Source organism: Pangasianodon hypophthalmus, chromosome 9 (assembly GCF_027358585.1).
Source record: "Pangasianodon hypophthalmus isolate fPanHyp1 chromosome 9, fPanHyp1.pri, whole genome shotgun sequence".
Taxonomy (NCBI): domain Eukaryota; kingdom Metazoa; phylum Chordata; class Actinopteri; order Siluriformes; family Pangasiidae; genus Pangasianodon; species Pangasianodon hypophthalmus.
This window is the reverse complement of record NC_069718.1, coordinates 26,017,082-26,031,397: the sequence shown is the minus strand read 5'-3', so window position 1 is coordinate 26,031,397 and position 14,316 is coordinate 26,017,082. Positions and strand designations below refer to the sequence as shown.

Here is a 14,316-nt window from a genome sequence, read left to right as displayed (position 1 = left end):
GTAGAAGCTGTAGAGTCGCTCAGGTGACTGGTGACCTGGAGTGCACCAAAAGGAACAAGGAACAGATGGAATGTACCAAACTCCCCTGAGAGTGACCACAGTGGCAAAAAGAAGGTTTCTTGCTCCTGCTTGGTCTGCTCTATTTTCTGTTGGACTGGTAATGAAAGCAACAAGTAAGAATACATTTACATTACAAGGATAAACATAATAAAGAGCACAGACAGTGCAGGATTTCACAACTTCAAACTATGCTGACTGCTTAAATAATATCTGGTGATCAGTGGTTAGTGTGTGCTCATGTTATGAGCTGGGGTAATGGGTAAGGTTTTAATAGACAAAGTTCTCTTTAACTGTAAAATCCACAGACATTCTCAGTACAGATGTACTTCATGAACATTACTTAAATATTTTGTCTACACTATATGACTAAAAGTAGGTGGACACCTGACCATCACATCCATATGTGGTTCTTCCTCCAAACTGTTCCTACAAAGTCTGAAGCACACAGTTGTATAGAATGTCTCTGTGTGCTGTAGCATTACAGTTTCCCTTCACTGGAACTAAGAGACTCAAACCTGTTCCAGCATGACAATGCTCCTGTGCACAAAGCGAGCTCCATGAAGACATGGTGTATGTGAAGGTTGGAGTGGAAGAACTCGAGTGTCCTGCACAGAGCCCTGACCTCAACCCCACTGAACACCTTTGGGATGAACTGGAACACCGACTGAACCCCAGACCTCCTCACCATCCCAACATCAGCGCCTGACCTCACTAATGCTCTTGTAGCTGAATGAACACAAATCCCCACAGCCACGCTCCAACATCTAGTGGAAAGCTTCCCAGAAGTGTGGAGCTCATTATAACAGCAAACACAGGAGGAATAAATCTGTAATGAGATGTTCAACAAGCACATATGGGTGATGTGATGGTCAGGGTGCACATACCTTTGGCCATATAGTGTATTTGTTAGAGTCATAGAGGGCATGGGGTCCATGCTGATATTATTTTAAAGTTTTTCATTGAGGTTTGGATTAAACCCCTGTGAGATGTTGTAACTCTGATCAATTCAGAGACATGGACTGTCTACTTTTTTTTTACTGGATAGGAAGAATAGCTCTCTCTCTCTCTCTCTCTCTCTCTCTCTCTCTCTGAAAGCTGAAAACTGAAACTCCAAAACTCCATTTCCACAATACAGCAAGGCAAAACCATTTCTGAGAAGACATCGCATTGTAAGTGTCTAAAAGCGTCTAAAAAGAACATATGGATGGATGGATTAATCAGTGGACCGATTGGCGCAGTATTACAACCAACCAGACAGATATAAAGAATGGAAGAAAGAAAGAAATCTGTCTACTAGTTGTAAAAAAAATGGTAACTCTTCACACTGATTCATGATCACGGAACACTGGCATGGCACTCGATCTATCCTGCAAATTGAAATCCAGAGTTCAGCCAGACAGTTACATAATGGTTTGCTCCAGTGTTGGAATATGGCAGTCATACCCAAATGTCGGATCGAACCACAATCTCATCCCACACAATCCCTCACACACAATGCACTCACTAGACTAAGGACTGATACTGCTACAGACTAATTGCAAAAAAGTTATTAATTTGCTCCAAACAGACATTTCATGCAGCCAAAATAAGCTAGTAAGCTGCGCTCCAAAAAAGTTGCATGTTGGTTTTAGTTAAACCAGTCATGTCAACATGACTCATGTTTCTCAAAGGTCAGTTGGGTATTAAGTAAATGATATGCTGTCTTAAATTACATTTAATTACAAGAACCTCAGATGTAAAACCACATGAATTTTTTATGACATATGTTATTTTATTTTACAGCATCAAAGGTTGATAAATTATCTTAAAATAAGATGATTGTCAGAGAAAACCTTATAATCCCAAGGTCTTCATTTGATCAAGTGCACTCTTTTGTAAAGTCATATGTTACATATACATATGTTTCTATAGAGTTTCTGATTTCTAATTTATTTCAGTGCATTTTAAAACTAACAGTTTAATTAAAGTGATCTAATTAGCTTTGTTGTTCACTTCATTAAAAGTCTATTTATATTTAATTAGCGTAAGGTAAGCTATTTGAAATAGGTTTACTCAGGGTGAGTCAGCATGTCGTGAATGTTCTAATACTGATGAGTTACTTATTGGTAGCATGTGATGTGGCACGACACGTCACTGCTGTTGTGAAACGTGAATCTCTGGTTGATGTTTGAGCAGAAACGGCTCTATTTCTAATTTCTAATTCTGCCATTTGCACATGAATAAACAAAAGTGTAAGGGAATCCCTCACATTAGGAAACTTCACAGTCATTCCTGTTTGTCTCACACTGGTTCCACTTTAGAGCCACCTGATTGTTATTTTCTTCACCTGTTTGCTGTTTGTGTTTTCATCAGAACTCCCCTGTTTGATTCTGGTCCTAATAAAGTCTGACATTACTGAGAATTCTTCGAGTCATAGTCTTGCTTTGTGTTTGGTTTCTGTGTTTCGAGTTTGCCTCATCTTTCATGAATTTGTCTCGTTTGTTTCTGTCTGTCTACTGTCTCTTTTACAATCCCATTTAAAACTGGAGCAGGATTTTTTATAATTAGGCAACCATTTAAAATGGATAAATTATCCTTGACCTGTGACAAGTGCCAACTTTTGGCATGATAATCAAGATTGTTATTGAAAGTTTAAATAAAGCCAGGAAAGGGTGTTGAACAATAACGTGTCATCGTTTCCTCCAGCATACTCAAAAGAGTAAAGGAATGTAATAAAGTCTCATATAATGGTTGTTAAGATGATAATTAAAGTAGTAATGATTATGTTTAATAAGGCAGACCACAATTTGGCATAAAAGATGTGGATGAAAAAACTTTTTTATCTGAAGAACTTTGCCAGAGTTACTATTTAAAATGCAGAATAAATATATCAATGTTTTAAAAACACTCACAGCCACATTAAAGAAACAGTAGACTGTGATAATGTTTAAAAGGTGTTACCAGATGCTGTTGAGTGAGATATTACAACTTTTCTTTATTTCTTTAAAGTTAAAAGCATTCACCATGGCATTAAAAATATTACAATAATGAACTCCAGCATAGAGCAACCTAAAGCTTCTTCTTTTGTAATTCAGTTTCTGTTCTCTTCTGTTCTGACCATGAGAAAATGCTGGGTACATTGAATTGGTGCCAGTGGTATTTTTCTGGCTCTGAAATGTTCCTAAGTAAACACTGATATGTAAATATGATGAGTCCTGGTATACGGTTCAGCAACCTCCCCACAGCAGAGCAACAACAATGTAATGTAGAAGATACCTGTTCTTTTGGATGTGTGGTTTGGTGAACACACCCCCAGCGTGTCGGGCACGGCCCCCCGATGACGTAATCGCTGACCTTCCTTCATCACTTATCAGCGTCAACAGGATACAGTGCCAGTAGACTAACACTAACAATAGTGTGTATCTGAGTATAAATGATAATGATGAGGGTTAACCTTTACAGTGCAGGAAGCCTTTATTTATAATTGTTTATAATCATTCTTTCTAGCAGAAAAATTCATACATGTGCATTCAAGGTGCAAGATTGCGTATTTTGTATTTAAGAACACTTTTCCACGTTTTGTAGCACTACAACCTGGAACTGAAATGGAATTATTTGGGATTTTTACCATTTCATTTTCACAGTATGTCTGAAATTTGATATTTGAAGGTGCAAAAAAAGCACACATTTATTGCTATAAGTATTCGCCCCTTAAGGTGGTGAACCTCCCACTTACATTCTCTTGCAGACTGGTATTTGGCGCCATCCGTCTTGTACTCAACCCTGTACAGTTTCCCAGTCCCACCTGCCTTCAACCTTCAACCACCAGCATGCTACCACCACCATGCTTCACCGTGGGGATGGTGTTCTTGTGAGATGAGAGGTGATGGGTTTCAAGTTGGTCTCATAACAATCTTTTTCCACATGTTTGCCTGCTCTGCCTCCTCTAGAAAGAGTCACAGTTGCGCCATATTCTTTCCCTATTTTAATAACAGATTTAACATCACTCTGCAGGATGTACAAAGTTTTAAAAAATAACCAAATCCTGATTGATACTTTTCAGAGCTTTGTCCCAGACTTGTTTTGATAGCTTGTTTAGGTATGTTCTCTCAAAACTCTATGTTCCTCCAGGATCAGGAATATTTGAGATATTAAGATCATGTGCCACTTTAATTTCACACATATTGACTCCATTCATGTCATTATATCAGCAACAGGGGTAAACACTTACATACAATGCTCCAATCAGACAACATTTTTTTTTTTAGATTTATAAATAATTATTCAAACACTGTCAATGTTCCCCCAGTTCAATAGCCTATTTTGTGTGCATTAAGGACATATAAATCGATTTCAGTTCCAGGTTGTAACACTACAAAATGTGGAAAAGTTCAAGAGGGGTGAATACTTATGCAAGGTACTGTAGATGAGGCTGATCCAAACTGGTGTGGTATTTGGTATGAGACATGCATTGCATTACATTGTAAAGGGTGGGACCAAATCCTTTCTGAAGTCTCTGATCTGTATGAACAAACCTATAGCTGTGGTCCTGGCTTCCTGATGATCAGATTCTCTGATTTTTCTTTACATTATAATTTGATAAATTAAAGAACAATACCACACATTGAGGGAAATATACCACCATAATTCTGAAGTCAGTACTGAGTGTAAACTGGGGAGACTTCGGCCCAGAAACACACCCCTCCACCTTTTCACCGTTATTGTGGAACACAGGCACAGAGTTCTGAAATCCTCCAGACTTAAAGCTCCTTATTAACTGGCACAGTTGTGTTATTATTCGTGGATTACGCATGAAGTATACCATGAGAACTCTAAGCTGTCGGGAGTGTTTTTAAATTTAGCTTATCTCAGGATGGATCATTAAGAAATTCCCTGTTCATAAGGGCATTATTTCTGAATTGTGAGGAACGGCCTTTGGGTAAAGTGCCATAGCAGAACTCAGTGTGAAGCCTGGGTCAAGTGTTGTCCAAATATAATAATCTGAAAATAAATTTTTTTTTGGTCATATCAAGTGGTAAATAATGTAAATGTAAAGGCACCTTTTGTGTAAACATATACTTATTACAATCTTTCCATGAATGTATTCACTTTTGCCAAGTGTAAGCTACCCTGTATAACGTGGACAGGCAGTTAAGGAGAGTCAGATTAATGTACTATAAACATATTAGTACATTTTCTTAAGTTCTGTGTGAATGTGCGTATAATTTTAACCTAGTGTTTAAAAATTGATTATATTGATTGTTTGATTCTTTGAGAAATTCTGTAAAAGAAAAAAATAATACAGTGCCTCAGTATGTGTTTCCTCACATCTCTACTCAGAACGTATAGTTATTACATGAAAGTCCAGCAAGCACTAATATCACCGTTACAAATCTGGGAATTACATATGTAGAGGAAAGGTCACAGGTTTCATTTATATAAAGACCTGAAGAACTACAAAATGCACAGTTAGAGTCGATATTCGATCACCAGAATTGTGTGTTCTGAGTGATTAGGTTTCCGCTGCCTGTTTATGGAAGAACAAGAACACTGAACACCCTCACTGCTCTCCACAGGTCCCCGAGCAGCAGGCAGTGAGTGACGGGGTCAGTCTATCACACGGCGCAGTCGGGGGCAGGATCACAGAGGCCTCCTCCATCTCGAATGCTCGGCTGCTGCTTTTAGCAGGTTGTCACTAACACCTTAGTTTATGTGACTGCTGTGAAGAACGTGTAAAGGAGCTAATCTAAAGTGTTGCTTGAGATATAGTTCACTGGTTTATATTAAAACCAATTAAACAATGCAAAACGTATCATTTGCACATAATTAAAAAAGATTCTCTAGGAAAGATGTGAGTGTATACTTGGCCATGCGGATCTTCACACACTGTTCTTTTAGGCGTATCAATAGTGTATCCTTTCCTCACACACTGTCTCACACACTATCTTGTATTTGACGTCAGCACAGCGGGCTAGGTAGAAACATTTCTGCACAATACATGTGGCTCTGTCTTGGCAAAGAAGCAATGAAAGAAAAGTTCAACTGAGAAAATTCAGAAAGCCTGTGTGACTCTTGTACATCTGCATAGTGTGTTTCACCTGTTCTTTAGAGCTGTGAAATAGAGACTGAGACAGTGAAGTGTTGAGAATAGTAGACAGATCATAAAAGACCAAAAGTTCGCTCAGGTACTGCGGCATGGACCATTTACTGCTTTATAGGTCAACAGCAATATTTTATAATCAGTGTGAAATTTGATTGAGAGCCAGTGCAGTGTGAATAAGAGAGGGGTGATGTGGTCATATCTTCTGGTTCTTTTAATGACTCTCGCTGCTGCATTCTGGACTAACTGGAGCTTGTTTATGCTCCTACTGGAAAATCCAGACAGTAAGGCATTACAATAATCCAACCTAGAGGCAACAAAAGCATGAACTAGTTTTTCTGCATTGTGTAGTGACATTATCTTTCTTATCTTTGTAATATTTCTATCCTAGTAATATTCCCCCCCTATTTTTCCCCTAGAAATGTATGTAATCAGAAAGCTTACTTCTAGCTGCATGTGGTCCTAGTACAAGTACTTCTGTCTTGTCAGAATTAAGTAGAAGGATGTTAATAAGCATTCCTTTACGCATTCTTTAACTTTACTAAGCTGGTGTCTGTCATCTGGCTTTGCTGAAACATACAACTGTGTGTCAGTATAACAGAGGAAGCTAATACCATGTTTATGAATAATTTTACCCAGCGGTAGCATATATAAAGAAAAGAGCAGTGGGCCTAAAACAGAACCTTGCGGAACACCAAGCTTTACCTTAGTATGCGTAGAGAAGTCACTATTTACTGCTACAAACTGATAACAATCAGTCAAATAAGTCCTGAGCCAGGAAAGGGCCGTTCCCTTAACGCCTACAACATTTTCTAGTCTGTCAAGGAGAATAGCATGATCAATGGTATCAAAAGCTGCACTAAGGTCAAGCAACACAAGGAAGGAGACACAACCCTGATCAGAGGCCAGTAGTAGGTCTGAACTCGGTGAAGTTTCTTATGTTCTTTCGGTTGGTTTCTTCTGGGTTCTCCAGTTCCCTACCTCATGCCTGTAGGTGGATTGGCTATGCTAAATTGCCTCTTGGTGTTAATGAGTGTGTGAATGTGTGTGCATGGGGCTCTGCAATGGACTGAGATATAGGCAAAGCAAACCTGCAGAATAGGATCATCATGGTAATGCAGGTCAGCAGATTTTACATAATCAGTTATTCTTCTGCACACGTCATGCCGCAGAGTGACCGAGGCTACACACACACACACACACACACACACACACACACGTGAATCAGGCAAAAACAGATCTGCTTAGTCATGATTGTAAAGCACACCTACTGTTACATCCCACACTAGTAGTAGGGTGTGTATGTGGTGAGGGGGGTGAGGGCAGTGTATTTGTGTGTGATTGTCAGAGCAATGTGTGTATACAGGAAGTCAGAGAGATAGAGTAGATAACCAGTGTGTTAAGAGACTGGGAATCATGGCAGCCTGGTGAGATATTGTTACTGGATAAAGGTGTGTGTGTGTGTGTGTGTGATATCAGTTTTCGCTACCTGAAGAGTTATTATTGCTTTGTGACTAACGCCATTTATTAGTCAGACTAGATCACATTTTTTACACCTCATCTATTACACCACTGCTCATAAATGTGTAAGGCAAATAAGGAACACATCTTCATGGACTTAACCAACAAATATAATTAAGTAAGTATGTAATTAAATAAGTAAGTAAGTAAATAAATTAATGTATTTGTAAAACTTTAGATATGACAACATTTCTCATTTTCACACAATATTACATTTTTTTGGTAAATCAAAGCATCTCAATACTGTAAAATTTAAAGATGCTAATTAATGACATCAGTTTAACACCAAGACAGCACAAGGAAGAAGTTTGTTTCTCTTTTTTTATTTTTATATTACATATTATTGAAACACTTTCAATGATACAAAAAACCCTTTGACACAGTAAATATGCAAATCACGTATGGTTGATCCACAGGAAGCAGAGCCGGCTCGGCTAACGGCATGCAACTGCTCCTCGTGGGTCAGATGGCACTCGGGTAGAACAGTTGGAGAAACAAGTAGAGCTCTAGCTGTGGGGTTGAGCTTCATCTGTGGAGGGGCTTCTAGGTTTGAGCTTTCTGTGTCACGATCAGCACTTTTGAAAATCAAAGTACAGCAATAAATATCGAAAAAAAGTAATTCTGAGGTATTAGGAAAAATTAGTAATGGACCCCTCCATAAATTAAGCTGGACTCCCTTTAAAATACCTGAGGGAAAGTCAAGGCACAGAGCTAAAGCCCATCCAGCATGACACTGATATCAGGACACTGAGCACACACATAAGCGTGCAAAACATGACTACAGCCTGACTTACAGTGAGCAAAAAGAATCAGTGTGTATCCGCCATTTTACAGGTGGACTGGACCCTGCCCAAAGATACATCAAGGCATTATAGCGCATACAAAAAGTGTACAAAAATGAATAAAGGAAGAGCAAGAGATGATCTTCAGCCATATGCAATACAGCCATCAATGCTTCTGTTATGTACCATCATGAACTGACAAACAAGTAGCATAAAAAACACTTCAATTTTATGTTCATTCATAAAAATAGCCAAGCAGGACACTAAATAATAGAAATACAATATTATTTTTCTCACAAAATTTACAAAGCAGGCTCATAAAGAAAGAAAGAAAGAAAGAAAGAAGGAAGGAAGAAGTTAGTTGACTAACAAATAGAACTAAAATACATAACAGTAAAACTGTATCAGTAAACACTTGAGATGATATCCCTCCTTACCCTGAAGAAACTCATTAAGTGTACCATATAGCAGATTATTTACAAAGAATATACAACTGTCAAAAAAGACCATGATCCAAAACATGCACAAAATATACCATTTCATTTGAAATATCTGTCTATGTCTATGTAGATCAACAAACGATCTATAAATACTGTCCACTTTGGCGGGATAGGAACAACGATACCCAAAAAAAAAAAAAAAAAATTCAGCACAAAATAGTCAAATCAGCAGTGTTTGGTTTGTCTAATGATCTCTGCACCCAATGAGAACACAACTCCATTCTGACTAATAAACCTTTACAGCGGCATGGCACAATGAAGAAACACGAGCGGGACAAAGCGATATGGTTATCTCATGCAAAACTGTGAAAACCACGTTTTGCAGGACATTATAAAACTGAAGATATTGTTACTGAATCAAGATGAATTAAGACGACACTTAAGCCATTTACACTATTTTCAATATTTGGGAATACTATAATAGGATAACAGAATAGGACTTGGTGTTAAAAGGTGAAAGCTGCCCTGATTCACAGCATAGCACTACCAGCAGTACCACCAATTCAGCAAATTACTCCTGCATAAACATATTTGCGGTTCATGTTTGCCATTGCTTTAGCTGTACAGTACAGGGCAAAATGCTGAGGCATTCTTCTAGCCTGCTCTGACAGTATCTACTCTCTTACTATGGGTTTTCCTCAACTGAGCAACAGCATTAGTGAGATGTGAGCACCTGTTTAATATTAGTACTAGTAGTGTTCACGTAGTAGCTGATGACTAATACCATGAAGCCCATTCTGGCATCAAGCTCTCAGATTTCACCTAAAGCCAAAAAAGGTCAGAGCCAGCTGTCCTATTTTCGTGTCTCACGTGTGGTATGACGGTATCAAAGCTGGAATGAAGCCGGATGTTTAGGATTCACACTCAGCATTTAGGGATAAGATCCCCAAGGCCCTAATTTTGGTTTGATTCAATCGAATAATTTCACATCATCTTGCATAGAGGTCATTTGCAGAAGTTTTGTTCAGGCATTACAGAGTAAACGCAATGAAAGGAAATTGCAATACACTTGACTTGAGTCCTGGCATATGCATCACAATCATTGTCATATTAGTGGCAGCGTGTCCACTTGTGAAACTTTGAGAGGATATTTTTGTCCAGATCGGAAAAAATAAAATAAAATGGAACAATGCAAATACCTTAAAACCCTGAAAAACATCAATTAACGCTATTTGATCAGATGACTATCATTCTACTTACATATATATTACAAATGAAATGCAATGCTGTATTTTTTCCTAAAAGAGAAATCCCAGACTATAAAACAAAATGCTCTCTGGTGCTTACAATCATATATTGGTGCCAGTGAAAAAAACTATTTGTGTCATTTGCGCCTGTCTGTGAACATACATAAAAATGTTGAAACACATTGTAGAAGTGCTCTTTATCCATCATGAGAATGACCTCTTGAAGCACCATGGCGGCCTTTTCTTCTGCAGTATCTGAGGCAGCCAGTTCAGACTCTCTTTTTTGCTTCTCTTTCTCTCTCTTTTCCAAATCTCCTACAGCTGAACACTGATGCTCTCCACATGGCTGAAGTTTCGCGACTTCACACGCTAAGAATACAGTACGCTCATGTTAAAAGATGACATGTGATGACACTGGAAGAATGTAAAGACATAGAGAGAAAAAGAGATCATGTTGGCTGAATGTCTGTTTATAATGCTTTAATGCTGAGAGGGTGTCTTCTGCAATGTGTCTGTCACATCGCATGCTTATAATAACCCTCAGTCTGCGTTTTTGGGGACGTCAGGCAGAGGAGTTTAATGGCCGTCTCCAGATCCAGGAGGATTGTTGATCCAGTCAAGAATGATGAGCGACAAGCTGCCAATCATGAAGACAATGCCCACTATCAGGAAAATGGCTGCCTGTAGACACAAGGCAATATTCAGATCAATTATCTTAGCCAACTAGCACATGTCCAACAGTATATCCAAGAGACCTTAATATAATAAAAGTCTAAAATTAAATGCACTTGAATGTAATTAATAGCTAGTATGTCTGTGTAGTATTGTACATCAAGTTAGAATGGTAGAGGTGAAAAGGTACATTACAATAAGTTACTGGTTTAAGGCAAACTTACTGATATCTTCTGGGTGGATCTGAATGGTACACTCTTCACCAGGCGCAGGTAAAAGGCAGCAGGTAGGATGAAGATAAGCATGGTGGCAGCAGAAGAGCCTGTAGCAGGAGGAAAAGTGCAGACATGTGTCTTAATTTCAGTATTAAATAGAGTAAACCTTCAGCTCATCTCAATTATCATCACACATTTCTACAAACAGATATTCAAACCCCCTCGTGATGACAGGTGTGTGTACAGGTATAATAAGTACATAAAGTTCTCAACCTGATAATCAAGAGGACTGTAGATATAGGAAAAACACCAGATGTCAGATCAGTTTTTTTTGATTGCTTCTGCAATACTTCAACATATCCGGCATATTTCAAAAGAGCCAGATTCAACTTACTTTGCATGTCTATGGCGTAATGAGGGACTACCCTGAACAAAATGGCTGTAACTTGCTTTATGTTATGTTTATGTGAGGAATTTCCATGAAATTTGACTTGCTACAGCGGTCACATTTCTGCATCATAGTTGATTTAAATATAAATATATATACACACTATCAATATTGAGCTTAATGTCTGGAAACGGCTACAAAAACAGTGGTGATAATTGTACAGTTAGAAAAGCAAAGCATCTTCAAGCATCTTGAGCAAAATAGAGTTTTACTACTACTGCCACATTTAAATGTAACTGCTAATACCTATAACAATAGCCTAATCATCATCATCATCATCATCATCATCATCCAGAGAAGAGATCCCAGATGTAGTGTGGTACAATTTTTGGAAAGTTGCTACTGATCAGAAGCTTCCACTGTTGGATCCTTGATCAAGACCCTTGACTCAATTTTAAGTCGCACTGGATAACGAAATGAGTAAACTGTAAATGTAAGTAGAATGTAGGTGATACTACACCTGAATTGGATCAACTACGGCTGTGTTAAACTTGTGCTCTGTAAATAAAATTTGCCTTGCCTTGCCTTGCCTTACTAAGGCCGAGACTGGGACAGACATGTGACATAATAGCTGTGTAGCTATCCTGCTAGCTAGCTATATTATACCAACAAGCCAAAGCTTTGGCATCCATAACAGATCACTTTGGTATTACTTACATTTTAGCTATGAAAAATGCTATAAAATGAAAACAAAACTTTTCTTAGCTACCTGGCTAGATCGCCACAAGCTACAGACCAAGGATGACAAGCTAACTCATAGAAAGTTAGCTTAAGAGACATTGAGCACACAGAAAAGCATCACTTACCTATAAAGCCGAAAATGTCTCTGATTGTTGGGACAAAGATGACGAGAAGATTGTTGAAAACCAAGATAGCGGCAGCGATGAGGATATGACGGATCCAGCTGAATTCTCGCCCAGCAAATAGCAGTGTGGTGATAGAAGAACGAATCTAAAAAATATTAACATTTCAGGTCATTACAGTTGTAAGACATTGACCTGAGCAATGGTTCACTGTTTAAAAAAATAAATAAATAAAAAATCAGTTCACAGACTTATTAGATGTAATGAAAGTTGAAGATTTATCCCTGTATGAAGACAGGATATTGTGGTTTTGTGGTTAATTGAAAACAAACTGAAAGCACACTGTTAAATTAAGGAAAACTGACACAGATTTGCCGTGTAATAAATCCTTCTGAGAGGATAAAGCAAGAGAATATTGAAGTAATCCGTACAATGCATTTTATTAACTTTTTCATTTTAAAGAGAATCATTTTCATTTCAACAAGAACAATGATACTCCCTAGCTCTGAGAAAAGGCCAAACTGTCTTCAGTCTACTTCCATTGTAGTAGCCATCAGCTGTGGGAACGAATTCAAAAGGAATGTGGTGTGTTCACCCCCACTATACTACACAAAAGCCTTCTAGATTTTACATTTAAAGCAGCACTGCATGCCTTCCATAAATGTGTTTATTGGACAATAATACAATGAGCTTGAAGAACAAGACGAACAGGACTATTTCGCCACAGGTTTACAAGCGCAGGTTAACTGCAAGTTTGGTTACAGCGTTCATCAATTGATATACATCATGTCCATGTTTAAATTTAGCTTGCTAACATGCGCATGTAACTTGCTAGCTAGCTGTTTACTAAGCTAGCTATGGGAACTCGCTCGTTGATGCAAGATTTAAAATACCAGGTTGTTTTTTTTACCTGGCGAAGAATGACAAATTAAAGAACAGTTCAGTGTGTGGTAAGAGTTGTGATGGGCGATGATGCTATCTGGAATATAATGCTTACCAAAGTTCCCTTTTAGTTAAAAAAGGCTAACAACACAACAGATAGAGGGAGGATACGTGTTAAAATACAGGATCAATGGATAAAACGCTAAGAATTGTTTGACACGAATTTTATATTCACGCATAACTAGATTTCAGTGAAAGTTCAATGTACCCCATTGTGTCTAACAAACGTAGCAGCAGGTGGCTAACTGAGTGCAGTTAATGAGCTGAAGCCAGGTCACAGGACTAGCACTGAGCAGCTCAAAACACAGGCCTGGGAAAGCTAATGCACTGGGGTAAAGTTCACCAGCAGGAGGTGAGGAGGAACCACACACAAAAACGCACACACGCGTGTGCACGCGTGTGCACACGCGCGCACACACACACACACACACACACACACCCACTGTTCTGAAGCCGTGAAATGCCCTGGGAGAGTTGCATCAGCCAGCTGAGCTCACAGGGGGAGTGGCATAGCTGTTGATGTCTGCTGTCACTTTATTGTCCAGGAGAGACCGTTTGAACTATATTATATTTTAGTGAGCTCCTTCAGAGTAAAGATACACTGACCTGAACAAAGTTTTGTTACCTAAAACATAAAATTAAGTGGAGTTAGACCAGTGTGTAATTAAGAAAGTTAGACACCAGATTTGCCAACACTTTACTGACACTTTTAAATATATATTATGTAGAATCACTGAAATCTAAAACAGCATTGATAGCCCTTAACAGTACTTTTTATCCAACAAGGAAAATTTTACTTTTTATTCTTTTTTGCCTCATTTTCAAGGCTTTCTTTTGCCATCTACATAGCTACTGTTACATAGTAAAGATTTACCACAGATAAAAGTAACTTGGCCAAGGTTCACAATGTGATGAACAAATCTGCAACAAAATACGATGAATGCAAACCCGAAGACTCCCATCTTATTGTGCAGTTACTAACCATAAAGCATTTTATTCAGGAAATACGAGTAGTTGTAGTAAAGTTATTAGGAATGGTGTGTGATGAGAATGAGCAATGCAAGTCTGGAGTTTAATATGTAAAAAATTATGTTCTCTTACAAAATA

At 38.3% G+C, this 14,316-nt stretch overlaps 1 protein-coding gene across 4 annotated transcripts in view; it reads right to left on the bottom strand.

Moving 5' to 3' along the window:
• Positions 1-7,967: 7,967 nt before the first annotated feature.
• Positions 7,968-14,316, bottom strand: part of slc38a4 (solute carrier family 38 member 4) — a 33,498-nt gene continuing 27,149 nt past the window's right edge. For all 4 annotated transcript variants that reach the window (XM_026919815.3, XM_053236688.1, XM_053236687.1 and 1 more), the window contains 3 exons: positions 12,271-12,415; positions 11,026-11,123; positions 7,968-10,810 (listed from right to left, as the gene is read on the bottom strand). In XM_026919815.3, coding sequence (XP_026775616.1) covers positions 10,706-10,810; positions 11,026-11,123; positions 12,271-12,415 — 348 coding nt within the window. In that variant the 3' untranslated portion in view covers positions 7,968-10,705. The remainder of the gene's footprint in view (positions 10,811-11,025; positions 11,124-12,270; positions 12,416-14,316) is intronic.